The 26,768-nt window shown below is 49.5% G+C and overlaps 1 protein-coding gene across 29 annotated transcripts in view; it reads left to right on the top strand.

The window, feature by feature from the left end:
* Positions 1-26,768, top strand: part of Kalrn (kalirin RhoGEF kinase) — a 582,551-nt gene that overhangs the window by 537,191 nt on the left and 18,592 nt on the right. For 12 of the 29 annotated variants that reach the window (XM_060370291.1, XM_060370285.1, XM_060370295.1 and 9 more), the window contains 6 exons: positions 4,015-4,253; positions 5,934-6,190; positions 9,646-9,769; positions 10,818-10,877; positions 24,777-24,804; positions 25,359-25,530. In XM_060370291.1, coding sequence (XP_060226274.1) covers positions 4,015-4,253; positions 5,934-6,190; positions 9,646-9,769; positions 10,818-10,877; positions 24,777-24,804; positions 25,359-25,530 — 880 coding nt within the window. Of the gene's footprint in view, positions 1-4,014; positions 4,254-5,933; positions 6,195-6,481; positions 7,036-7,900; positions 8,285-9,645; positions 9,770-10,817; positions 10,878-19,707; positions 19,732-24,776; positions 24,805-25,358; positions 25,531-26,768 lie in introns of those variants that run through there. The other 17 variants (XM_060370303.1, XM_060370302.1, XM_021640283.2 and 14 more) reach the window with 8 other exon arrangements.

The following is a 26,768-nucleotide window of genomic DNA, read 5'->3' as shown; positions in this document are numbered from 1 at the left end:
CTTCTAGCAAGGCCGTTTCAAGGAACCCTGCCACTGAGCATCCTGGGGACTTTGTTCATGGAGACTTGCGAGGCCAGGCCACATTCTGTCTGGTCTCCAAGCATAGCTATAGTTTCAGAGACACTTCAGAAGCCTCTTAACGTGAAGGTATAAATGGAGTGGATAGGTGTGAGAAGGAAGCCTGGTGTTTTTAATGAAAGGGGTACTTGTTTGTCAGACACGGTGTATGTCTGTCTTTGTCAACTGGTAATAATTTGGGGGAAAGGATAAGACAGGCACATGCTGTATTGTAGGCCCCCGAGTTCTATGATCTTTGTCCTTCCACCTTGTAGCTGGTGGCTGGTACTCTCTTGAGGCAACTAGAAGTTTGGTAAAGCAGTTCGAATCCTTCTTCCCCTTTTCCCAACAGATGAGAGCCTGGCTAAGCTAACCATCTAGCTGGCCTTGCCCCCTTCAAATGAGAAACAGTTGCTAAGCTTACCTCAGGAGTTCCCAAACCTCCCACCACAAACTGGTGGCTGCTCAGATAACGTGGACCCTACAGGCACCCGTAAGAGGTGAAGTAGAACTGTTGTCTCGTTTCTTCTTCGCCTCCGCCCCTGCCGGTACCGGTTCACCTTTAGCTTAGCTTGTGAGTGGAGGTGGACAGCTGGCAGGTACTACTGCTCTCCTGAGCCGGACCCTGAAGTTGAAGGTGAAATGGGACCAGGAATGCAGTGAGTGAATATCTTACCAGCACACAGACACATAAGGGCGTCACTCTCAGGTGTGTGACCTGTGAGATCTGCACTGGACACACGGCCGCATGTCCCCGTACATACGTGCCTGGGTGTGTCTGCAAACCCCAGGTACCCCGTTGCTTCTTATCAGCGCAGTAGCAAGGATTTGACATGTACCTTTTTTGGTTGCCACCCATACTCAAACACATATGTGCACATAACGCTGGCCCCCGTTGGGGTGCGCTTCCTGCCTCTCTTGAGACTTTTCGCACATGGCCATGTGTGCTTGCACCTACGCACACACTCTCATGGGCCCCACCTCGGTCCAGCCCCTCTTCTTGCCAGTGGAGTTTCTACAGTCCTTCCGATGATGTGAGCATAGCATTCATTAGGAATCCAGCATGGAACTGAACGCTATGGGGAAAGATAATGCTGTGGCAAGAGGTCCCAGCCTAGCTGAGGACCTTGGGTAGGACACACGGCTTCTCCGTGCCCCGCCCAGCTCATTTTCTGCAGAGGAGACTAGAGCTAGATCTGTTCTGCCCATGCTGGGCATACGGGTAGGCAAGCAGGACCTGCCATAAAACAGCATGGCTCCCACCCTGCCCTGTCACTTTCCTCCATGGTAAAGAAAGTGACACAATGTTTTCATCTTTAAACAAAAGATTAGGACTGGGGACATAGCTCAGTGATTGAGTACCTGCTTAGCATGTATCATGAGGTCTTCTTGGGTTTGAAAGCCTTTAAAAAGGCACTTTTTCTTTCTTTAAGTACCTTTATACAGGCACGGTGGCACATACCTGTAATCCCAGCACTAAGGGAGGAAAAAGTACCTTAAGAAAAAAAAGTCATCTGGGTATTGAACACGTGAATAAACAGGATCCCATGACTTTTGTTTGTTTGGTTGGGTTTTTTTTGTTTGTTTGTTTGTTTTAATTTTCAAGACAAGGTTTCTCATATAGCCCTGGCTGTCCTGGACTCATTCTGTAGACCAGGCTGGCCTTGAACGCATAGAGTTCCACCTATCCCGAGTGCTGGGACGTGCCACCAAGCCCGGCAAGATCCCATGGCGTGGAAGTTCAATGTCATTTCAGGATTCCAGAGTATATAGGGGCCATGTTCCCAACATGGAAAAGGTCACTGGGAAACATTACAAGCTCCCAAGATTCTTTTTTATTTGTTTTTTTGTCCGAAACACCGACAATTAAACAGCACAGGTTAGAACTGAAAGCTATACAGCTTACAATTTCTGAATATGCAACTTTGAATAAACACAGCTTGTTCCTAGTGTGACTTAAAGGAAAAATATCTGTATATGTAGAGTAGCTTCATGTAAATTACATTCTATAAAGGATTTCTGGTGGGCTCAATACCAGAACCAAAGTAAAATAAGAAATAGTAAGTTAGAACCAGAAATAAACGCAATACCAGAACCAAAGTAAAATAAGAAATAGTAAGTTAGAACCAGAAATAAACGAATTAGCAATAGTGGCCCCCATGTTTTCATTCCCTCCTTTGCACCAGGAGTTGGGCATTTTGTCTGTTTCTTTGTGCCTAATCCCCACGTCAACACGACAGGGCTGTTTTATCATCCTGGGTTTTTTGGTGTTTTTTTTCGGATGAGAAAAAAAAAAAACAAAACAGACTTGGATCCATCAAGAAACTTGTCTAAGGCAAAAGCAGTAGGTCTCAGAAAAGGGTCTGAACTTGGCAGTGGTGGTGCACACCTTTAATCCCAGCACTTGGGAGGCAGAGGTAGGCGGATCTCCAGGTTCGAGGTCAGCCTGATCCGTAGAGTGACAGACAGGACTACACAGAGAAGCCCTGTCTCAAAAAAAACAAAAGCAAAGGAAAAAAGAAAAGGGTCCGAACTAAAACCTGTGACTTGACAGTGGCAGAGGGGACATTTACCCGTCATTCCCCAGCAACGAAAGAGGGAAGGAGGAAAAGGCACGTGGGAGAGGGGTAGCCAGGCAGGTGACCAGAGGTAAGAAACTGAACCCAAAAGACAAAAACTCACTGTCAGAAATGGCCGTGCTTTGAGCTTGGCGTGGCGGTCCAGGTCTACAATTGCAGCAGTCATTGCGGCAGGACTGAGTAAGAGAAAGAGAGGTTTCCTGAGCTCAAGACCAAGCTATTCCAGTGAAGGCTAGTCAAAGAATACAGGCCTAGTCTTCTTCATGGTTTATTGAAGAAAAACAGTATTTCTGGTGCTTCAGAGTAGTCACTGTGCATAAGCACGTAGCGCCCAGTTCCATGTCATAGGTATCACTGAACCAGGTAATCGTCACCTAATCATTTAACGCCCGCAGTGTTCTCCCCGGGAGCCTCGGGGGCTGGGCACTGGCAGGCCTGCTGTGTGTTCGGTACACTTGAGAGAAGATGATGCGGTGATGGAACAGGACCCAGCTCCGTACAGACACGTACAGGCACCTCCGCCCAGCTTCCCTCCTGAGACCTTAGAAAGGAGGGCGTGACCCTGCCAAGTCTGTAGAAATCCATGCTGCACCCGTCGCTGTGTGCTGGGCCGTAGCAGCTGTTAATCTGCTTAAATAGTTGCTGCAGTAAACAGCAGATAAAAATGGCCTAACTGTGCCTGCCCCGAAAGCCCTTCACACAACAGTCTGCGTCGGTGGCTTTTCCTGGCTGTACCTCTTTAGTGCTCAGACCTGGAACTTTGACTTTTAGCCCAGCAAACCGGAACTCTCCCATCGTTCCCTCCGAGCTGGTCGCTCTCTGAGTTGCCGCCACTTCATCTCCTATTGCCATTTTTTAGTTCATTTTCCAGCTTGGCTCTCTCCCCACTCCACGTCCCCTGAGCTCCTGTTTGGCTTTGGCCTGGAAATGGCTTCTAGTTAGGTGGGAAGCCTTCTGCCTGCTCCTCTCCGATCTGCTTGCTAATGTCCCTCAGGCGCACCTCAGTGACGGGATCTGAGTGTAAAACTTTTAAGGTTATTTCGCACAGCCACCTCTCATCTTCTTCAGGCTGACCTCAAGCGTCACTGACCCTTCTAGACACCATGCAACCCCGTCTCCCTTACCTGTTCTGTCCCCTCCTCTTCCATGGAGACCTGTGACCCTTACAGACAGGTATTTTGGGAGCTACCTGTTCCCAGTGCTTCACGTGTGCTTCCTAAATGTCAGAGTGGCAGTCTCCTTCTGAAGGACACACACACACACACATACGCACGCATGCACACACATGTACACACTCACACACAGCCTAGCATACGTGCTGGTACACCCCCGTGGGATTCCTGAAGGTAGATTAACTCGCTCTCCTAACCCCCCCCAGCACTACAGTCGCCCATTGAGTATCAGCGGAAGGAAAGGAGCACAGCCGTGATCCGGTCCCAGCCGCCTAGAGTGCCGCAAGCCAGCCCCAGGCCCTACTCCTCTGTCCCCGTGGGCTCAGAGAAGCCCCCCAAGGGCTCCAGCTACAACCCGCCTCTGCCACCCCTGAAGATATCTACCTCCAACGGCAGTCCCGGGTTCGACTACCACCAGCCGGGGGACAAGTTTGAAGCTAGCAAGGTGAGCGGGCAGCTTGTTATTCAGGCCCCTACCACCTCGAAGACCTCCGAGGTCGCTTTAAGGAAACCGCGTCTTCTCCAGCCAGTTACTGCAGCAGGAGCAATCCATCAAATAGGACCAGGTCTCACTTCCTTCTCTCTCCTTCCTTGCGATGAACCAAAACCAATTCCTTCTGGCCGGGACACTGTGTGTTAAAGGGCCATTAGCATCCACACGTGGGGGGACTCCTGTGGCATCAGGGAAAGTGGGTGCTTTAGACCGCAGCTCCTGTTTGCCATATTGGAAAGACACGGCCCCGGTCTAACAGTGGCGTGCACCAGCTCCTACAGGAGCTCACCCTCCACTGGCTGATGTGTCGAGAGGAAGCCGATCGTCCACTGATGAGCGCATGGGGAAGCTAGGCTCTGTAGTCCACACTGCCAGCACCACGCGCAGGCGCGGTCTGCTAGCTGGCCTTGTGCTAAACCACAGGGGGAACAGGAGAGAAATGGGGAAGTGCAAACCAGGTCAGGGGTCAGATGATTCGGTTCCTGCCCCAAACCCTGAACCCAACTTACTCCTAAACCTTAGCGAATTTGCCCCTCAGACCTATGTATTCCCCGGAACCCATTAGGTCTAAGAATCGGAACACCCCAATTCCTTACCTACGTGGTCCTATTGTATGGGCCTAGTCCTTTTCCCAAGTCATTCATTGATGCTGATTTTGTCCAGGTGAATGGTTAATGTATAAGTTCAGTCCTGTCATGCAGTGACTGTCCCCCCCCCATTTCATCATATCACCTGAAATAATTTTCTGCCCTAGAAAGACCCCTGCCCGTGTGAATCAGTTGAAGTCACTTTGGCATTTTGTCAGCCATGTGGAAGATTTTCTGGCTCTCACCATGCCCTAGGAGGCAGCCTGGCCTCCCGGGGAGTTACAGGTCTGTTTAGGTACAGCTGCCCTGGTATAGACTCACATGAAGAGGTCACGTGGGCAGCGCCTCCTGTATCAATAGGTGCAGTGGTGGGGAGATTTTCAGGATCTCTGTTTCACAGAGTAGCCCAGGGCCTTACCTTTGCATTACTCTTCTTACCCCTGTGTCAGGGAGGGTCAGGATGAGGAGCGCAGGCGCGTGATGCTTCTTCAAAGGCTAAGGAAATGAGCTGGGCGTGGTGGTGCATGCCTGCCGTCCCAGTACTTGGGGAGGCTGAGGTGCAAGGATCCTGGATTACATGTCAAGTGAGGTCTCCAAAAGGTGTGGGGTTGGGGGGGCCATGTAGCATCAAAGGGTCTACGTTCTTTCTGTAGAGGAGGCTTGTGACCCCCTACCTGACCTTTGCCCTGACCTCACTCTGCCCAAGTGCTTACGTGCCCCTGTGCTGATGACAGGCCCTCCCTGCCATCAGCAAGTGGATGCCAACAGGAAGGCTGCCTGCTAGAAAGGAGCTTCCCATCGATGGTGTGTCCGTAGCTTTCGCCGGGCACCAGCTGAAGCCGTCCACTTTGACCGTAATGCTGTGCCGCCGTAAAATGTCCTTTCAGAGCACGTTCTCGAGAATGTCCTCCCCGAGGAGAGCTCTGCTTGCCCTTTATCCCGCCCGAGAGCCATTCCAGCCCTTTAGCCATGCAACAGGGCGCAGAGCAAAGCCGTGCGAACCATCCTCCCTGTGTCTGTGTGCCCTCTTGCCCCCATCTCCTAGCAGAACGACCTGGGGAGCTGCAACGGGACCTCGTCCATGGCCGTCATCAAGGACTACTATGCTCTGAAGGAGAATGAAATCTGTGTGAGCCAAGGGGAGGTGGTCCAGGTCCTCGCCGTCAACCAGCAAAACATGTGTCTGGTGCACCAGCCCGCCAGCGATCACTCCCCAGCAGCAGAGGGCTGGGTCCCGGGCAACATCCTGGCACCCCTCACCAAAGCCACGGCAGCCGCAGAAAACAGCGATGGGAGCATCAAGTAAGTGCTTCCATGGCTTCCCAGGAGAGGAGTCTATGGGTTTAAAAAATAAAAATCAAACCCCAAAGAACAAAAAATTCAGACACTAGGGACTCACTGCTTATTCACGATCAGGTGGTGTGGAACTGGGGTGTGAGCGATGGAACCGCCCGCAGCTCGGGGTGTCTAGGCTAGACGGCTCTGGGGTCGTGGTGGTGGCGGTGATGGTGGTGATGGTGAATTTTCTCTCCCTTTCGTTTATAATTTTCTGTTCATTTTTCCCCTTCTTTCCCCCCCCCCGAACTCGTTAAGAAAAGAACCCTACTGAGACCCTAGGTGACAAAAGCCATGCCTTCCGTTGCTACACCTGACCCACCACAGGACTCACTGGACTGGACTTCTATTTATATTGTATGAAGTTACTGATATATATATATTTTTTGATTGACACCCCAAAAATGACCTTAGCACAAATGCCAGGCCTGGACAGGTCAGAGCCTGCTGCTTCTCCCAAAGGAGAGGGGATTTTTTTTCTTTTTTTTTTTTTTGGTTGTCCGTGGCAATTCCTCTGTACAGATTGTAATTTTTATTTTTATTTCTCTCATCCCCTGTCACTTTAATATATGTTCATGGTAATTTGTAAGATATTTCTGTTCCTTATTTTGGTTGCATAAAAACCCTTCTGAACACATTCCTGTATAAAGCATTTTGCACTATTTAAAGAAACCCATATGGATGGAGTCAGGTTGTGCAATATAATGAGGAGCCACAGTGTTCATCATTGTACCTGTAATGTAACTAATAATTTTAAATGTACTATTTTAAATATGTAAAATAAATTTTCACCATGAGCATGTTTTAATGAGGTTACAGACTAGTGGGCCCTTTTTCCCTCCATCTCATTATCCTCAGACTTTTTGAGTGTAAAAATGTTTTGTTTTGGTTTTTTTTTCCTTTCTTTTCTATACTTTATGGGTTGGTTGACTGCGTTTGGCAGTGTGTTTTTTTTTTCCTGTAAACAAAATGCCTTTGGTGCTGAAACTTGGACCCTGCCCTTTCCTCTAAGCATCCCCTCCGGGTCTTCTCTGACTTCATTCGGCAAAGGGGAATGGTACAAGTCAGTGCAATCCACAGGGTTCCCAACGACAGGGTATCCTTGAGGTGCTGCTGTCTGAGGGTGACGAGGACAGGCCACCATTAGCCTGCTTTTCTCACAGCTTCCCATGCTTCGTGGTCACCCATGGGAGGGTCCCAGGCACCACCATGAGGTGACAGAGCAGTGACACCAGCAGAACTGCCCTGCATTGGCCCTTTTCGGTCAGGGAATAGGATGGACTGACGTCACCTGGCCTCTCTAGGTGAGCACGGAAGTCAGAAGTGGCCTCACGGTGAAACAGGCCCAGGCCGTTTGAGTCTAGAGATGGTTGTTTCAGAAACCTTGGATGGAGAGGCCGCAGGGCCCTGACGTAGCCAAGCCTGACAGAGGTAGCTCTTAATGAGCAGTGCTCTCATTACCCAGGCCCCGAGCCCTTTGGAAGTCTTGGTCTCAGTGGAGAGGGGCAAAGAGAACAGACAGATGCGCCCACTGGCCCCTTAGCCCTGTGGGTTCCTTGCAAGCCACAGTTTCACGAGGGCTGGTGGTACTGGGGGTGAGCAGCTGGCTACCTGTGGTGTTAGTGTTAATGAGCAAAGGCCGCTCACTCCCCCTTCCCTGGCCTGCTGTGACCACAGGGATCAGAACGATGCCTACAGGATAAATGTCACAGAAACTGTGTCCACATCAGTCGCTGGGCTTGTGGCCAAGAGATGGAAGCTCCCCCAACCATGGTGACGTGTCCTTCTGGGAAGAAGAATTTGAAATGGAACCTCTCCTGCCACTTGTGTTCCTCCGATCTTCCTCCTGCACTATTTTTAACAGTTCTCATTTCTCACCAGGCACACTGAGGAGTCCAGAGGGTGATGATAAGCAGGCGTACCCCCCCACACACATGTGCACAAACACACACACTATGCTTTCTGCCTTGGGGTCCTCTTCAGCGTGGAACCTCCCTGACTCCGGAATATTCCCAGGGGAGCCAGGGACATGGATTTGGGAATAAAACATAAGAGACAAAAGTCTGTAGTCGGCAATGTGGTGTCATCTAGGGGCATCTTCCATGTCTGATTCTTACCGGGGTAGACAAGTTGGAGCCAGGTGCTCTGGCAGATCCTGAAGAGCTTCTGCTCAGGGCCTCTGAGACCAGCTCTGGCCTCTGGAAGGATCCCACTTCCCAGAACACACCAGAACACAATTGTGACGACATTTCCCCCTTCAGGTTAATTGCTGAGGCCGTATGTTAGGTGACAACTGTTTCTAGAACATCTCCATTGGATTCCTTAGACTCCTGGTGGCTCTGGAATGCTGTGGAAGAGAGGCATTTGAGGTATTTTCCTCCTAAATCTCGCTTGCCTTTCCCTTCATAAAGGTTCTCTTTCATGAAGCCCTGCCTACAGAGCCTCCATATTTTATATTTAACCAAGAAACAGAAGGGAATACAGGCCTCACTCCAGACAAAACTTAACTTCATGCAAACCCCATGACCATGAAGTATGGCTGTAGCTCAGGTCCCTAATGCTGCTTGGGTCTTAGCCTTTTGCTGTCGTTGACCCTGACAGATGTAGCACTCAAATGCTCTGCCCCGAGCCTGTCTTCCGTAGCTGTGAATGGAGCCCAGACCCCAAGTGGGACAGGAGTCAAGATGGTGTGAGAGACCATTGCTACTATCGCCTCTCTCCTCTTTGGACACACACGGGGCCTTGTTCCGCCAGGGAAACTGGCACCCTTTAGTGACCAAAAGAGCCCTATAGTCACCAACACCGAGCCATGGGGAGGTCAAAGGCTGAAACCCTACCCCGAAGTTTCCAGAATCGTGAGGGGAATGCCTCCACTTTCCTCAAAAACCCAGTTCCTCAGTTCCCCAGTGCTTGAGAGTGTGCCATGCCCCAAATAACAAGACGGGAGCCTCAGAGTCACTCTGTTGGGTCTTATTTACATATGAGGTATTGTGGAAGGTGCCCGTGGCTTGTTTGTACAGAATAAAATATATTTTCTTTATCTCTCCATTCTATGCCCATCCCATCCTTCCCCATCCACCATGTCTTTGTCAAAACACCACCTCAATCCCAGAAGGCTTCGCCAGATGATCAAAGAACCCTCCCCAGGTTTAGTGACCTGGTCCCCATCTGTTTGTTTTTTTTTTTTTCAAATGCTGCACTTTTCCTGATATACCTTTCAGAAAGGGTCAGAGGTCATCCTCACTTCCAGGTGGACGTGAGGTCAGCCCCAGCCACCACAGAAGCCCACACACAGGTTTGGGACTCTGAAGCTGTGGCCCTCACCGGAGCATCTCATCTAGTATACAGTGGTGGTGAACCCACCCACCATCTCACTCTGCCCCATCCTGCCATTTTGATTGGTGCATTTTTTGGTATAACAGGAAGTCATGCTCATGGCATACTCTACGCATGAGAAAGCGGGCAGAAGTGGAGAACACGGGTAAAAATGAAGCCACAGGGCCTCGTAAACCCAAGGATATTCTGGGCAACAAAGTCTCTGTTAAAGTGAGTAAGGTGTTCCGGAACTGGGTCCCTCATCTGTCCCTCCCTGAAGCATCCTCACAGGCAGTTTGGGTGGGTGGGGACTGACTACTTATTAATGGACCGCCCAGTGTGGGGACCAAAGGGGATGTAGTTTAGCAGGATTTTTTTTGCATGCAAGGTCAATTTGTTTTTTATTTTTTATTTCTCCTGGCACCTTCAATTCAAGTAAGTACCTCTCTTTTTTTCTTTTATGGTTTAAGCAGATGTTTTACAGCAAAATGATCTGCAGCATTCTTTCCTTAGAAATGCAAGGCGCTTGGTTCATAGTAAACTCCTCAAAGGTACCCCCTCAGCAGCCTAGGTTTGGGAACACAGTCAGGTCAAAGGGATTACCCTCCAAACCCCTGGTCTCGTGAAAGCAGAGGTTTGGCACGTAAGGTCCATTGTGTCCATAGTAAAGGTTCATTTCTTTTCCCCAGAGTTCACACATCACCATTTAAGCAATCCCCTTACGTTACCGCTGTGCGTGAGAAGACTAGGGAGGCACATCAGTGAGGCCTTGGTTGGCTTCTAAATTACCTGTTACCTCACTAACCATGAGCTTGGCGGAGCCTTCCTTCGTTTCTTCCATCTAGAAACAATGTGCCTGGGATCTGCCTCGCTAGGTGACCCCTTCTGAAATGCTTTGCCTCGGCACAGTGAAAAAAAAAATTACACGCTGATTTTCTCTTGGGAGCCTTGCCTTCCCAAGCAAAGACCAACCAAAGACCTCCTCAAGATCCTTTTGGGGAAAAGAAATTGGGAAGCTCAGCCTCGCCAAAGCGGACAATTTAATGCCAGCACTCATGCCTCATCCGGTCAGCTTCCATTGCTCTTCCTGGTGTGATAAGCAGGCATCCACGGTCCCTGTGAAGCATGCTGCTGCCATGACAACCCGCGCCCCACCTGAGAAGTTTCTCTGCCCGTGTTGCTCATGTCCATGCTTCTCTGATATTCTCCTCCCTCTAGCCAGACTGCCGTGTTCTAACTGTGTTCTCTTTCTTCCCCCTTCTTCATGCTGCCAACCAAGGAGACCAACAGTTCCGAGGAGTCAGAGTGTGATGATCTTGACCCTAATACTAGTATGGAGGTAGAAGCAGCTCTGTTGTCCTATTTCCTACAATGATTGTCTTTTCTAGTGGGCTCGGTGACCGCGACCTTGCTAGAGTCCAGGGTGGATCATGCTTCTCTAGCAACAGGGTGTCCTATCCTAACTAAAGCAAAACAAAACAAAAGCTAAAGTCACCTTTATCTGGGTAGGGAACTCTACTTGGTATCTTTAAAAAAAAAAAAAAAAAAAAAAACAACTTGTGCTTTTTCCCTTGAATGCTTGCTATTAAGGAAATATTAATTTCCTTCCTTGGAAGGTTTGGCTTTATGTCCAGAATCCTCAACTTTATTATTCGAAAGGCAGAATACTCTTGTCATAGAAAACAGCTGTAATCGGTAGTTGGTTCACAGCTGAAGGAGAAGAGCCACCCCGTGGTTTTGTTTGGTTTACTTTTGTTTTGTTTTGTTTCACCTTATAGTTTTCTCTGCTCTCTCCCCTCTTCCCCTCTGCCCCTTTCACTTCATCTTGCTCTTCTGGGCTCTAGTTCTTCAGTGCTCAATGGTTTTTCTGGATGACCTGGCTCCTAGTTACTCTGGGTGGCTGGTTAAGAGCAAAGCAGGAGAGGATCAGCTCAGGCCTTCCTTCGGCCACTCCCAGAGCCAGTGGCTCTGGGTACTGTATGCCAGCCTGACAGCCTCTCTCCCGGAACTATGGCCGACCTTTTCCACCCCCCAGGGTTTGCATGAGTGTGGGAGTTGGACTAGCACCCTGCCATCTTGAACATCCATTGTCAAGTCTGTAACTATAGAAACATGGCCCCTACATGGTTTCCGTGTAGTGGAGTGTCAGTAAGCATGAGCTAGCTTGCCTTGAATTTTAGACTTTCAGAGCAGATTGAAATGTCTTTTTCCAAATCTGCTTCCCATCCCTAGCAATAGATTTTAAAAAAAAAAAAATTGTAGATTTCCTCTAATGCAAAATAATTTCTTTAATTTTTAAATGTATTTTTGACTACTTTATACATGTATAGAACATATTTTTTTATCACATCTATTCCCCCCCATTATTCTTAGCCCCTCCCCACTCCCTCCAAATCCCTTTCTTCCCAACAATTTGCCTTCCCCCTTTCACAGGTTTTGTTTTATTCTTAAATACCCACAGAGTTTAATTAGGTTCCTCACATGAGCACAGGCAACTTATCAGAGACTGAAGAAAAAAAGACAGCCCCCACCCCCACCCCAGCAATGGCAACAGCTCCTCAGCTAGGGGTGAGGCCCCATGTGTCCCTCCTCTCTTCCTGATGTAGTCTTGTCAGGCCCAATCTTGTGCAGATACCATCTCTGAGTTCATGGATGCAACAGCCATATAGAGTCCCCTGCATCCACCAGAGTCCTCCTCCATCGGAGTCCTCCAGATCTTACATTCTCCCTGTCCCCTCTTCTGGGATGTCCCCAGGGCCTCTGAGAGGTGGGTGGGTGGGGACAATAGTATGATGAACGTGTCTCATATAGGGCTGAGCGCTCGGTAGCCACTTGTTCTCAGCACTTCGATCATTTGTGAATCTAGGGACTAACCACTACCCACTGCAAAAAAGAAGCTTCTCTGTCGGGTTGGTGGCATATGCCTTTAATCCCAGGCAGGTGGATCTCTGTGAGTGTGAAGCCAGCCTGGTCTGCAGAGCCAGTTCCAGGATAGCCAGGGCTATTACACACACACACACACACACACACACACACACACACACACACACGTCTGAAAAAGAAAAAGGAGGAAGACAAAAAAGAACAAGAGCATCGAGAAGAAGCAGCATCCCTGACCAAGACTGAGAGTAGTGCTGATCTATGGCTGCAAACACAAATACTTAGAAGACAGTCTGACAACATGTACCATGTAGCATAACAGGAGTAGCTTCCCCTTAAGCCCTTCCTTATGTGTATCCTTAAACTAGGTAGCTTTTTAATGTTATTGTTATTATTTGGCATAATCTCTAAGAAGTCCACCACCAAGACCTCACGAGCAGCCATGTGGCCTAGGAGGGAGGGAGGTAAGTCAGCTGTGGAAGGAGCCAGCTGAACTGAACTGAGCCGGGAGGCTAGTGGTTGAAAATGGGAGTTCTGCCAGAATAACAGTCCCCTGTGGGTGTGGGTTCTGCCACAGAGCCGAGTCTGGCAGGTGTGGGTCAGGAGAGCGTTCTGCTGCGGCAGGAAGTGGCGATGGCAGGAGCATCCTGACTCTGCTTTCATTGCATCTCATAGGACAGGCACCTGCGTGCTCGGGTCCCACACTATCCATGTATAGATACCGGTGGCACTTTATCACCGTGCCTAGATGTTGCCGGCCTGTGCTGAAGGAGTCAGCTGCAAGTGGAAGGCCAGACTGAGGGGAGGGGCCAGGTATCTGTGTTCGGAGGCAGGGTAGGGAGAGAAGAGTGACACTCCCGCACTGTGAAAGAAGAGATGAATAGAGGGACGTGCAAATTGTCATCCACTGAGAATGTTAATTGGTCAGTTGCTACATCGTAAGTACATGCATTTGCTCATTCAAGAATAACACACACACACACACATCTTAGCTCTGCTTTCCAGTAAACCCATTTTTAAGGTTCTTGAGAGTCAAAGCTGAGCAGCCTCTTTGTGAACCTGAGAGGTGCTACTGGCTAGCCAAGCAAAGACATCAGGGTGTCCTCCATGACAGAAGAAAGCCCTAAAGTGTGCTGCTACGTGCACAGAAAGTTTTTAAGTGCAGTGATTGTGGCTCAAAGCTTCCTGTAGGCGGAAAGTTTAGTTAACCCAAGCCCTCGAGGAGGGGATGAGGTTGGAAGCTGTGACTGTGCCGGCTACCCCAGGGTATCCCAGGGTAGCTGCCCCCACAGCCGCTGCCATTCCATGCTGGCCCTCCCAAGTGTCCAGGAGCTCTTCCGGATGTGCCCTCATCCTGGTGGTAGCTGTCATCTCTGATGCTGGCTTAGCAACTTCAAATACCAAGAGCAAACAGGATCTTTGAACCTCAAGCTGCTAAACGCGGGGGATATGAAAGAACTTTAATGCAGGAAATGGCATTAAATGGTAGAAGAAAATGGCTGGTAGTGCGTTCTGAAGACCAGTCAAAATCCACATGACTGCGCCTGCTCCGAAAGGCCTTTCGCTGCTAAGGTGGTCGATTGGAGCCTATTCCCAAAGCTTCCCAGGTCCAGCCTCACCCTCGTCTTCCGGAAGTGTCTTCCGTGCTCTCAGCTGAACAGCAGCCCCCTCTAGCCCTATACTCAACCTCTGTTCCGGGACCCCAAAAGCTGGCATTATATATCTAAGTGCTTGCTTCATTCCTGGACTCCAAATGGGAAAGCCCTGCCCGGCTGACCGGCCACCCTTGACCTGACGGCAGCATGTTCATCCCGGGCACACTGTAAACAGACTCATCCGCCTCCATGAGAATGACGTCACCACCACATCCTCTACCTTCTGTCGACTGGGGACCGTGTTCCTTTAAGGGACAGTTTCCTGGGGTCTCTACCCCAGATGTGTCCTATCCAGGCATACGTTTGTCTTGCCACCTTGAAAGCAGTTTAAGAGGAGAGGAAAGCACACTGGCTCCTCATATTAAACAGCCAATGACATTAAGGGAGGCTGTTGGCACGGCTACTCACAGCCTTTCCTCCCCTTTCAACCAATGCTTGTGGATATTCTCACCCACACCCACATACACACTTCCGGGTCTGCAGGCTGTACCACCAGCCGTAGCAAGACTGGCGTAAGGTCCCTGCATCCCATCTCAGCCTGGCCACAAGCGGGACTGTTTTAAAAGTGAATGCCTGCAGTTCGGCTTTTCCTTGCGCTCTTGGAGGGAGGGACTAAATGGGGACATTGTGTGTGAAAGAAATTTACATGTAAAAAAAAAAAAAATCCAAATGGGGATAAAAATGAAACACTAGGATCAGCTGGGAACAGCTCTTCCAGGCTTTAGAGCCACGTGGCTGCCTGCCAGAATATTCAGTCACATGACAGCCCCCACGTCTACAAGTGACACTCCAGGCTAGAGCTGGGGCTTGAGCGCGCAGGCCCAGTAGCTGGGGCCTGTCTCTAAGAAATGTGCATCTTTTTCTGGCCTGGGTTAGCTTTCCCGTAGGACTCGGGCTGCTGCTAGGAGGCTCTTAGAACCATGCCACCTCTGAAAAGCTGGGATTGGGAGGGACCATTCTTGGATTTTCACAGCTCTTCAACCCCGCATCGCCACCTGCCCAGATCACTCAATGAGGCTGAAAAGTCTGAACCAGTTTCCAGACTCGGGTCTCTATCTCCAAAGATCAGAATTCTCAGCCCGGCACTTACCTCAAACCTAATTAATTTCACGCATTTTAACTTCCTTAATAAAGCTCCATTGCCCTCTTAGCAGAGGTCAAGCCGTCAGCGAGAAAGTCTCCCCTACCCCTGCGGACTTTGCCCTCCTTCAGCTGCCAGCACCCAGCTACACAGCTTGGGGACAGTGTCCTAGAGAAGGGCTCCGGAGGCACCAAGGCAAGACGCGTGAAAAAAGGAGGCTAGCTGGGGAGAATATTTCTAATCAGGGTGGAAAAATCATTTTCAGCAGAGCCTTGGGAGCCTGTGCTTTTGTTTACTGCTTTTACCACTACAAGGCACAGAACATAACTAAGCCTCCTCGCTACTGGAAGAGAGGAGTTCAGTGACAGGAAATACCTTCCCCGCCTCTCGAAGTCATCACCACCCTTCATCTCTGGAACCTTGCCATAATCTCGAACATGCTGCATGCTCCCCTCTCCTCCCATCTCTCCGGCTCTTTTACTTTTAAGAACAGGAAGTTGGAGTACAGGCGGAAAAAAAAAGTTTATTCTTGGGCCTGGAGAGATGGCTCAGTGGTTCAGAGCACTTGTTGCTCATCCAGGAGATCTGGGTTTGGCAGCCCTCAACCATCCATAAGCCCAATTCTAAGGGATCAGATGGCCTCTTCTGACCTAGATCTATGGGCACCAGGTAGGCATTGCGGCTCGCACGCACACAGGCAAACACACCTGCATACAAAACAAGTTTATAAGCTGTTAACTTTCAGTTCAGTCAGTAAAGTGCTTGCCATGCAAGCATGAGGATTTTTGATTGGCAGCATCCACGTGAAAAGTTGGGGCACAGCGCCATCCGCCAGTGATCTCGGAGCTGAGAGGACAGACAAGAAGAGCCGTGGCTTTGCTGGCCAGCCAGCTGAGCTGAATCAGTTCAGTGAGAGATCCGGTATCAGATATAAGGTGGAGAATAATTGAGGAAGACACTCAGATCTGACCTCTGACCTCAAGACCACACTTGCCTGCTCATGACCATGCATACACATACATATTGATTTTAAAAAGGAGAGGAAAACTAGAAGGTGCCCTGAGGCAGTTGCTCAGTTTCCCTGGCCATTATTCCCCCATCTCACACCATCCTGTGAAAACTTAGAGCATTACCCTTTCCAGGTTGGTTTTAATCTAAAACACAGGTCCCGGGAACTGGGAAGGCCTACCTTCTTTTGCCAGTTGCCCTGTATGGTTGTACTGTTCTTTGCACCAGCCCTGGCCTCTTCGAGGCTGAAATAAGAATGGAAGCAGAAGCCACACAAAGGCAACGGGGCTGCACAGGAGTCGGGAAACCTGGATTTTGGATACTGACGGCTGTGTGACCTTGGGCCAGTGAGCTTTCCTGAGCTCTGGGTTTCTCTGCAGCTTACACAGTCCCTGGTGTGCAGGCCTTTGAAGACCGTGTAGATCTAAGGGGTAACGTCAGGGGACTTGGCTCTGAGCCGCGTCTGCCTCCCAAGGCATTGAGACCATGACAACTGGAAGAGGTCCTGTCTGCTCTGGAGTGGCAGTAGGAATGGCCACTGAAGTGACCGCTCACCGTTCGGAGCCGGCACATCTTTTCTTGCCCAAACACAATTCTGGGTCCCAGGTGCCCCCAGCCTCAAAGAGCCAGCCTGTCGCTCTCCCCTCAGACACTGGTGTCCTCGTCCCAGATTCAGGGCTTCAAAATAACCTGGCCACACAGATGAAACTTCCACCCCAGCCCAGTCAGGCGCCTGACATCCTGGCATTGCCAGTATGTTTCCGCTGAGGCCTGTTTTTGTATTTTAATAACAGAATTAACGAAAAGAACCCTTTAAAGAAAAAGAAAGCGAAGCGTCACATTCCTCTCGTTTTGACAAAACGTTTGCTTTGTAATGTATCTGATGGGTTTGGCAACCAGACACTGTGCTCCTGCCCAGATTTGTTCTGATTCCCTATAAGGGCGGGTGGACGGTCCGTCACCAAAGAAAGGACCTTAGCTGAAGCAAGCTGGCCCTCCGTCTGTACTCTGACCAGCAGGGAGGGCACAGTTGCTTACCTGTGTTAGTTTTTGTCACTGACCAGGGTTCCAAGAAAAACGATTATAAAGGGAGGAGTCGCTTTGCTTCACAGCTCCCGGGGTTTCTGTCATTGTTCCCAGAGCCCTGATGCTCTGGGTGGAGACGAGGCCGAAGCTGGTAGTGGCTGGAGTGTGTGGAAATGCCCTCCCAGATTCAGCTAGAGTTGTGCCTTACAAATCTCCTAGGTACATCTCAATCCAAGTTATTAACAATCACCTCTCAGCTGGACTCAGCGGCGCACCCCTGTAATCCCAGCACTCAGGTGGCGGAGGCAGGCAGATCTCTGTGAGTTCAAGGCCAGCCTGGTCTACAGAGGGAGTCCCAGGACAGCCAGGGCTGTTACACAAAGAAGCCCTGTCTCTAAAACAAAAATAAAACAAGCAAAACCTTTACTGCCTCTCCTAGTAAAAGCAGGTTCAGAGAGGTCAAGGTCACACAGAACAAAAAAGCAGGTCTTGTACTGACCTGTTTCCTCAGCTCGACCTGCATCCAGCAGGAAGTCTGAATGCAGAGGCTCAGGCCCTTCCTTGTTGCACATCAGCTTGTAGGAGGACGACGTCTTCTTCAATGACTTTTTTAATCCCTTGACTACTTGGGTAATTGCTGGTCTTTGGGCACACCCTTTCCCAGTGAGTGACTCAGGGGCACAGTCATTGTAGCCACAAAAGTAAGTCGACCTGATATCAGTTGGAAGTGTCTGAATTGGTTTCTGGGGTACTCTTAGTCATGTGTGTCCTGAAGCACGTCGCTCCAGCCTGAAGGCCTGGCCCAGTTCATTATGCTGTACACTTATGAGCATGCCAGTGCCATTGACCTAGGAGTTTCCGGGGAGAGTGTTTCCCTAGAAGAGACAAAGCCACCACTCCCATTTACACACACATTCACAAGCTACCAAAGTTCACCCGCAGCTCAGTGTGCGTTCCTCAATGACTCCCAAAGCAAATCTCAAGGGGGAAAAAAAATCAAGGAATCAATAGCACATAGACAAAGTTCTCCAACCACAAAGACAATTTATAAAAAATTAAAAAATAAAAGATTTGGTGGGAGCTGGGGAGTTAGGTAGGGGAGTTTGAACCTAAAGAGGCAGCTCTGGCCTTCTTGGGCAACTACATTCACATGCATTTCACACACACTCACACACACACACACACACACACACACTTAAAATAATAATAGAAATCTTTTAAAAAATGACTTGAAGGTAGGTCCTGGTGCACTCCTTTAGTCCCAGCCCTCAGAAGGCAGAGGCAGCAGATCTCTGAATTGGGGCCTAGCCTGGTCTACAGAGTGAATTCCAGGACAGCCAGGACTTCACAGAGAAACCCTCTCTCAGTAAAAGGAAGAGGAGGAAAAGAAAGAAGAAATTGGAAAACTGTCTGACGTAGTCAGATTGGAATAAGGAATAGTTAGATCTTCAAGTCAGAAATCATACCCAACCCTAGGACCACTTGCACAAGAAAGGTTTTAGGATGATTTTCTTTTATGCTGAGATAAAACCCAGGACCATACACACGCAAGGCAAGCGCTCTATCACTGTGCTGTATCCTCAACCCAGAAAATACCATCTTTTTACTTTGCGTTCACTTTCTAACTGAACATTATCTGGCATCGATTTCCTCCCCTGCATCTAGAGTCACAGGAAGCACCAGGGTTGGAGGTGTACAGTAGAATTTTGTTTCACTCAAGGTACCTCAGAGATGGTTCGGACAGGACATTCAGTTTGAGCTTCTTTCTGCCGCCATCTTTGTCCCATTAGCATCCTTCATTTGCAGTTTGGAACAGTGCTTTGTGATTGGGTGATGCGCGATTCAGAGAAAAATGAGGTCAGAGTCATTTTCAGTTGACAACTGGTTTTCCAGACAGAATTCCACCCTCTTTCTTGGAGTCCGACACTTGCGCATTAACTTGCAAGGAAAAAAAAAAAAGTCTCCTGATCTCTTCAAGCACAGTGTGTTATTCAACACAGGTTGATTTTACCTATAATGTTTCCCCTGAAGTTGCTGCTGTCCCCTTTTGAAGAAAGATCCAGAAGGAAGGACCTAAGTTGCTCTCTGTGGCTATTCATTCTTATGGCCTCAGGAAACCCTGTCACCTACTGCCCTCTGCTGTTCAAATAAAACCAGGTTCCCCAGCCGTCCGTCCCTGCCCCTCCCCTCTCCACCCCCAGACTTTATCCAGCTCTCCCCCACCCTTCCCCCTCTTCTCTCTCAGAGTGAGACCATGTGCATTTTGTATGAGCAACGTCATGTTTCCTCCACAAACACTTCTTTTTTCACATACTAGCCCATCACTTCATGCTGACTGCCTACCTTTTTAGGGGACATTCAATTTCAAGAAATGCCTGAGACTTGTGATTACTACCTTAGGTCTTTGCAGGTACCAACAATGGCCACTAGACAAGACCACTAGGAGACCCAAATTCCAGTAATTGAGTGACCTCAGTCAATCTGATTCAACAATTTTTTTTTTACCCGTTCTACCAAAGATGCTGTGATTGATGTAAAACACATAAGGGTTACCATCAGCTGAGGGTACCCAAGGCTGGAGAGCAGATGCAATGCGGATAAGATCCCATGATGCATGGCAGCTCGTGACCAGAGGCCCCGAGGCACCAGCCTCTGAAAGAACAAAGAAGAAGAAGACCGCCATTGGCTGAACCACAAATTTGGACCGACCAGTGGGATTCCCAACGAACTCACGTGTCCAATTTATAGAAAATGAAAAGCACTCCAGTTTCTTGGGAAGATGTGTTCTTATCTTACCTCCCCTGACTTTGAATTACACCGCCAAAAAAAAAAAAAAAAGGTCAATGCTTTGACAAATACAGAATACCACATGCCAAATTTTGGGTACAGTTTGGAGGCACTAAGAATGAAGAAGACAACATGGTCCTTGTCCTCGTGGGCCTGGGAGCCGCAGAGATCCATAGACAGCTACATTCCTAAGGAGGCCACAGTCGGAGAGCAGTGTCATGGCCGTCTCCTGTCCATACTTGGATTTGTTTCCAGCAGAACGAAGAAAAGAGTCTTCTGTGGCTGTGCTCCACAGCCCCAGCTGGCGAAAGCATTGGTGTGGCTCTTGCTCAGGTTCTTGGTTGCTGCTGGAAAGTTTAGAGAGGACTGGAAAGACACAGGGCAGAGGCCGTGCAGCCGAGCAGATGGGCCTTTGACATCAATGACCAGGTGCCGCAGTGCTTTCCCTGAGCTCCTCCTGCTGCAGTCCACACAGTGATGGACAGGGTACTGAGCTGAATCAGAAACCCCCAGGGCCCGTCCTCTAGATGCTGCTGCCCAGATCGGTGCTGTTATCAGCATGGCTGGCAACACCTGCTCTCCTCCCTGGGCCAGCCAGAAAGCAAAGCAATGAAGCTGGGTGGCTTCCCTGGGTCTTTCTGGGTGAAGAACCTACCATTGAGCCTCTCCTCAGTATTCCCACTACACCCTAGCTAGGAATATTCATCTCTTAAACAGAGCGTGTATTCAAGAGCATACCCGATACAGTTACATTTCCATGATGAGAAAAAAGGACAAGAAAGATTCTCTATGCAGCCGTCTGGGATGTAACTCTCACAGGCTTTGGAAGCCTCACTTCAACTTTTCCTACTAGGACCTGAGAATGCAGCTCAGTGGTGGGGTGCTTGCTTAGCACACAAAAGTCCTGGGTTTTATACCTCGCACCTCAAGTGTATATGAAATACGTTAAGCCGTCACTTGTTCCATTGTCTCCTCTGTGAGAGTCCTGGCAGGGACTCCATAGCCTCCTCTGTTGGGAATCACCATCATGGAGGGAAGTACAGGCCACCAAACAGTCTGTTCGGCAGCATTCCCAGGTTCTTTCTCCCCTAGTGTCCTCACTGAGTCGGGGGGATGGGATGGAGCAGAGTCTAAAGCTCTGTTGCCTGTTGAGGGCTGGTCCTTTCCATCCATTAAATGGAGAATGCAACTGTCACTGAGTTCCATCTTCCCCGCTGTAGTGACGCCTTCCGATGGCAAGGCACCTGCCTACCTTCCTTGTTGGCGTTACAGTCCCCAACTTACAGATGAAACTGAGTCCCACGTTATTCAAGAATAGTAGCCACGTCCGGAGGGAATGTCTGTTCAGGACCTCATCGGTACATGCTGTCTGCTCCCAGCATCCACACACTCGCACCTCGCGCTGCTAAGAACCACCACTCCCAAAGGCTATGCCCTGTTGTTTTAAAATCATTTTCTGAAGTTTGTGTTCCATCTGTTTGCAAACAGGCTCTAATCACATACTAGACATTTACCCAGGACTAGCTATTTTACATATCTTTTGATCCTGATTTGAGATCGTCCTTATGAACCTAATGAAGAAATTAGGGAGAAATGAAATGAGGTGAAAACATTGATTCGCCAACATGTGGCAAATCCAGGGGGATGGTCCTGAGGTACAGGGGAGAATAACAAGCGGTTCCTGCCCTGAAGAGGTGAGGTCCGCCTGCATCTTTCCTTCCAAAATACTACGACAGTGAAATGGATTGACTGCAGAAGATTTGGAAAGTCCATGTAAGAAAGAAAAGCTGAGTAGCGGCTTGCCCCTTTAATCCCAATCCTCTGGAGACAGCCAGCAGGTAGAGCTCTGTAAGTTCAAGGCCAGCCTGGTCTACAGAGCAAGTTCCAGGACAGCCAGGGCTGCACAAAGAGAATCGAAAACAAAATGGAAAGAAAGAGAGAGAGAGAGAGAGAGAGAGTAATTGGAAAAGTCACCTAAACATTATATACTGTTTCATAAATAGGGAGAGTAGAGCTCATGTCTTCGTATTTCTGTGTCCACAAACCTCGCACACATCAGCCAGTGTTTTGGAGTAGGAAGAAAAGCCTCCTGTAAGCTCGGGTCTGAGTAACCACCATCAATATCTGGAAATCCCCTTAGCCTCTTTTCAGTGTCTGCCAAATAACTGACCCAGACAGGGTTCACCTACCTTACCTAGGCCAGGCCCATTAGTGTGTGACCTCTTTTGCGCCCCCTGCTGGTACCATGGCACTGCTGTGGTAGTTAACTGAACACTGGGCTAAGTCTTCCATCTTTCCCTCCTCTACCTTGGGCCGGAATACTTTCACACAGAGAGGTCTCTTAAGTGTGAGACTTAATAGCTTTTATTTGCCGCATCCTTCCACGTGCCACAGGAGGCTGGCAGGTTGGAGATCCCTTGTCTTGCCCAGACGGCATCATCCAACAGTGGTCCTTCAACCAGGCCACCTGGGGCTTTAAAAATGGACTGTTGTGGGCAGGAAGGGGGCGGGGGGTCGTAGTGGCTCACAACGTTAATCCCAGTACTGGGAAGGCAGAGTCAGGAGAGTCTTTGTGAGTTCGAGGCCAGCTTGGTCTACAGAGTGTGTTCCAGGACAGCCCAGGGCTACACAGAGAAACCCTGTCTCGGAAAACAAAAACAAAGAAAAAAAAAAAAAAGAAAAGAAAGAAAGAAAGTGCTGTTCTTCCTAGCTCCCAGGACCAACAGATTAGCACAGCTTTTAGTTCTCCTTAGAGCGGCTTCTTTGTGAAGTGGACAGTTAATATGGAGGCCCACAGCTGGTTCTGAGTGGCTAACTGTGGAGTGATCAACCCTAAATGAGAAGTCTTATTTATCACAGCCCCCCCCCCAGAGGGAACACTGAAGACCAGGGACAGAAAGGTTAGGAGAGCCAATGGCTGAGGACGATGACCATCAAAAAGTGTCTTCACAGCAGCACTGGTTCCCTGGACAAGACTGAGCCAGTCGAAAAGCTAACCTAGATTAGAGGAGGGACACCCATCCCTAGCCAAGGAGCTTTGGCAACTGAGAGGGTCTGGAGTAGGGAGAGTTGGCGTTCCTCAGGAAAATGGCTCCTGCAGGCAGCCTGTGCTCCGGTGGGAGGCCCTGAAGCAGCACATGGACAACACTGAGACCTATGAGAGGACATGAGATTGGGAGGGGGAGACGGCAGAGAGTTCTGGAAGGAGCTGGAGAGGGGGCGGGTGATAGGATCAGAATACATGGTGTATATGTATGCAGACCTCTAAGAATGGATACATTTTGTGTGTGTGTGTGTGTGTGTGTTAAATGCCAGCCAGACATAATGGCACATGCCTGGAACCCCAGCTATTCAGAAGGCAGGAGAAGCCCCAGCTCACAGCATGTTCTGTACGATCTGGTAAGGCCTCCTCCCATCAAATTTTCAGATAAATTTAGGTCAGCACACTTCCTAACATGCGAAGCTGTGGGTTCGATCCCCGCACACTCTCCCCTGCTCCAAACGCCTGCACACTACTTCACACCAACCCAGACGGGGGCTTTTGTCACGAGGTCCAGGCACTGGCTGGACTTTCCGTTTTTAAGCTGACCTCAGTCGAGGAGCGGCATTTTCACAGTAGTAGAGGGGACCGTTCCAGAACTGGTATGGCAAGGGAGCCTACAGCCCTCGTTGTGAAAAACATCCGTGTAAGTGGGCAATTTGTGTGCAGAGGGGAGCCCCAGGGAGGAAGAACATTTCCCAGAGGGCTCCTGCCCACCCCTCTGTGTGGGCCACACAGAAACTGTGCGTGTTTACAGGAGACAGGGACAGATGCAGGGAGACTATGTGATAGCGCCTCCCCAGCTCTTCCTTCTGGAAGGCAAATGCTCTCCACCCCGGTTGGCGGAGATCAGGTGCCTTGACAGACACTCACACGGCGCAGGCCATCAGAATGTCACATTTTTATCTGAGTAGGGATCCATCACTCCTTTCTCCACCAGCGCCATGCCAAGCACCTGGCACTTATCTCTGCAACAGCAAGTCGAGCTGGATATTGGGTTGTTTCTCCCATTTCACAGCGGAGGAAAATTATTACCAATCAATGCTAAGCAGAGGGCGTGCAGCCACGTCGGGCGGAACGGGTGACACCTGGCTCTTGCTTCGCTAAAGCTTTTTTTTTTCCCAAGCTAGAGTTTATGAACCGGGCTTGCTTTTGCCTGGGGAGAGGTGATCCAAAAGGTTGGGGGTAGGCCTAAGTGAGCAGCCACTCAAGAAAGGACAGCTTTCCAGGCTGGCTAGCATGGCCGGGTGTTCTGGGGCAGGGCACACTGAAGGCATTGCTGCTTTCTCCTCAGCCCAGCCTGAATCTTCCTTTCCTCCCTTAAGTAGCACAGAGATCAGGTGTTTGTCCCCCTCGGAGGCGAGGGCCACAGAGGACACACGAGGACCAGAGAGACATCGAGCACTCTCACGTCTTCTGTTTCTGTCAGAAATCTGTGGGGGAAACCGTTGCCATGGTATTGACAGAGGACATGTTGAACGGGATGGGTGTGACCTTGTACCTGGAGAAAAAGCAAACAGAAAGGAAGGGAGAAGGAGGCCACAACCACCATCGGGCAATAGGCCCGCCTGGAGGCCATCTTAAACAGGAAGTAATCCTCTCTCCTTTAGTGTTGAAAGGGCATCTGTGTCTGAGACAGGGTGGGCTCATGGTGTCGTCACCCTACATGGTACTTGCTTTTGACTGAGTAGAGTCTATCATTTTCTCTTACTCAAGCAACTTTCTGTTCTTTTATGTGTTTTGTTTTGTTTTGTTTTTCAGATCTTAAATCCAAATTTCATCCAAGAAGGTAAGTTTTTAAAGGGGATAGAACTGAGAATGTAGGGACTGGCTAAACAAATTATGTTATATTTGGCTTTAAGGTAGCTTTAAGCAATGGCCATATGCTTCTGTATTTATGGACAAGGAGAGATCATTAAGATGAACTATTAAGTGAACTATTAACTACTATGTAACGGGTTCCACTTTGATTGAAGAGATAAACAATACGTTTGTATGAAACCCAAAGACTGCATAGCGAAATGTTCCCAAGTGCCACCTCCTCATTATGCCACCATGGAGCTGTTGCCTCTTTTATTTCTGTTTCTAATTTTGCTATGAAGAGGGGCACAGAGATAGGCGTGGTGGCACTCATCTTTAGTCCTAGAACCTGGAGGCAAAGGCAGGCAGATCTTCCTGGGGTCAAGGCCAGCCTGGTCTACAGAGTGAGTTTCCCGTTGACCAAACAGTGTTAGGCCGAAGGCCGCCTGAGTCACGACGTCTCTGGGGGTGAGAATCCTGCGTCTGAAATGGCTGTTGTGCGTTTGCTGTGAGTAACGTGGATGTGTCTCAACGCAATTGCAGTGGCTCCAGAATTCCTTGTGCCCTTGGTAGACGTCACCTGCTTGCTCGGGGACACGGTGCTGCTGCAGTGCAAGGTCTGTGGGCGGCCCAAGCCCACTGTCACCTGGAAGGGTCCAGACCAGAGCATCCTAGACACGGACAACAGTTCAGCCGCGTACACCATATCCTCCTGGTAAGCGATCACCCAGGGGCTGGGCCCACAGCACCCAGGGGCTGGATTCAGGGTGAGACAGCATCTCTCATGGGTTACTAATCACCCCCAAAGGAGCTATCCTTGTGTTTATTCCCCATCACGCACTTGGGCCTTGATGAGGAGACAGACTGAGTTAAAAGCAGGAGTGGTTTAGCCCCACACACCAGAGTACCCCGTGTTCGAGTCTTAAGCACAGCCTCAGCTGCCCACTCTGTGGCTGGCCCTTCAGTTTGAGCCTCTGGACTGTGCTGGCATGTCCAGAGAGACATACCCGAGGCTAAGAGGAACCATCTAGAAAGTGTCTGTGCTGGGCCTACAGACAACCAATAAAGCATTATCCTTGAAATCATAGGCTAAGCCTGAACTGTAGACATAAAAGCTCCTGTGGTCCTGTGTCATAGCCACCCTCTGTCCAGGCATCCCCAGGGAGAGCTGTCAGGAGCACTAAATGCTAACTGGACACCCCAGGATGCTTAATGCCTGTCAGGGTGCTTTGAGATGGTGATATGACTCATCCCTTACCTAAGAACAATTTTGTGAGAAGTGAGGGTGGGGGAGAGGCAGGCTGGAGAGGAGGCACATTCCAGAATGTGTAGCCAGACACCAAGCTACGAGGCGTTTCTACGCAAAGGCCGCTTGGTTGATGCCTCCCGACCATTTTGCTCATTTGTCATCCCCTCCACCACCTGAATTCTGATCATCACTGTACGTTGCCGCTTATAGCAGACAAGCAGTACCGAGCTATAATGGCTCATTGGTCACTTAAAGAAAGGACTAGAATTGAGCACATTTCACTGATTGGCTTAAGGGGTGTATGTGAGTGTGTGTGTGTGTGTGTGTGTGTGTGTGTGTGTGTGTGTGTGTGTGGTGTTTCCAGAAGAGATGCCTCAGTCAGGCCGTAAAACCTCACGGGCCTGAGCGGCTCAGACTGAGAGCAATCTTTGTTTGGCAAAGGCCATGGAGGCCTCAGACTATGTCATACCCCAGGGATGGTGTCTTAGTGACCTTTCTATTGTGTGAAGAGACACCATGACCAAGGAAACTGATAGAAGAAAGCATTTAATTTGGAGCTTGTGCTTCCGGAGGGTAGTAGAATCCATGACCACCATGGCAGGGAGCATGGTGGTAGGCAGGCAGGCAGGCAGGCAGGCAGGCATGGCTTGGGAGCAGTAGCTGAGAGTTTACATCTCATCCACAAGCAGGAGGCACAGAGACCT

Source organism: Meriones unguiculatus, chromosome 17 (genome assembly GCF_030254825.1).
Source record: "Meriones unguiculatus strain TT.TT164.6M chromosome 17, Bangor_MerUng_6.1, whole genome shotgun sequence".
In the NCBI taxonomy this organism is placed as follows: Eukaryota; Metazoa; Chordata; class Mammalia; order Rodentia; family Muridae; genus Meriones; species Meriones unguiculatus.
The sequence above is the reverse complement of the archived record's forward strand: the minus strand, read 5'-3'. Positions and strand labels throughout refer to the sequence as shown.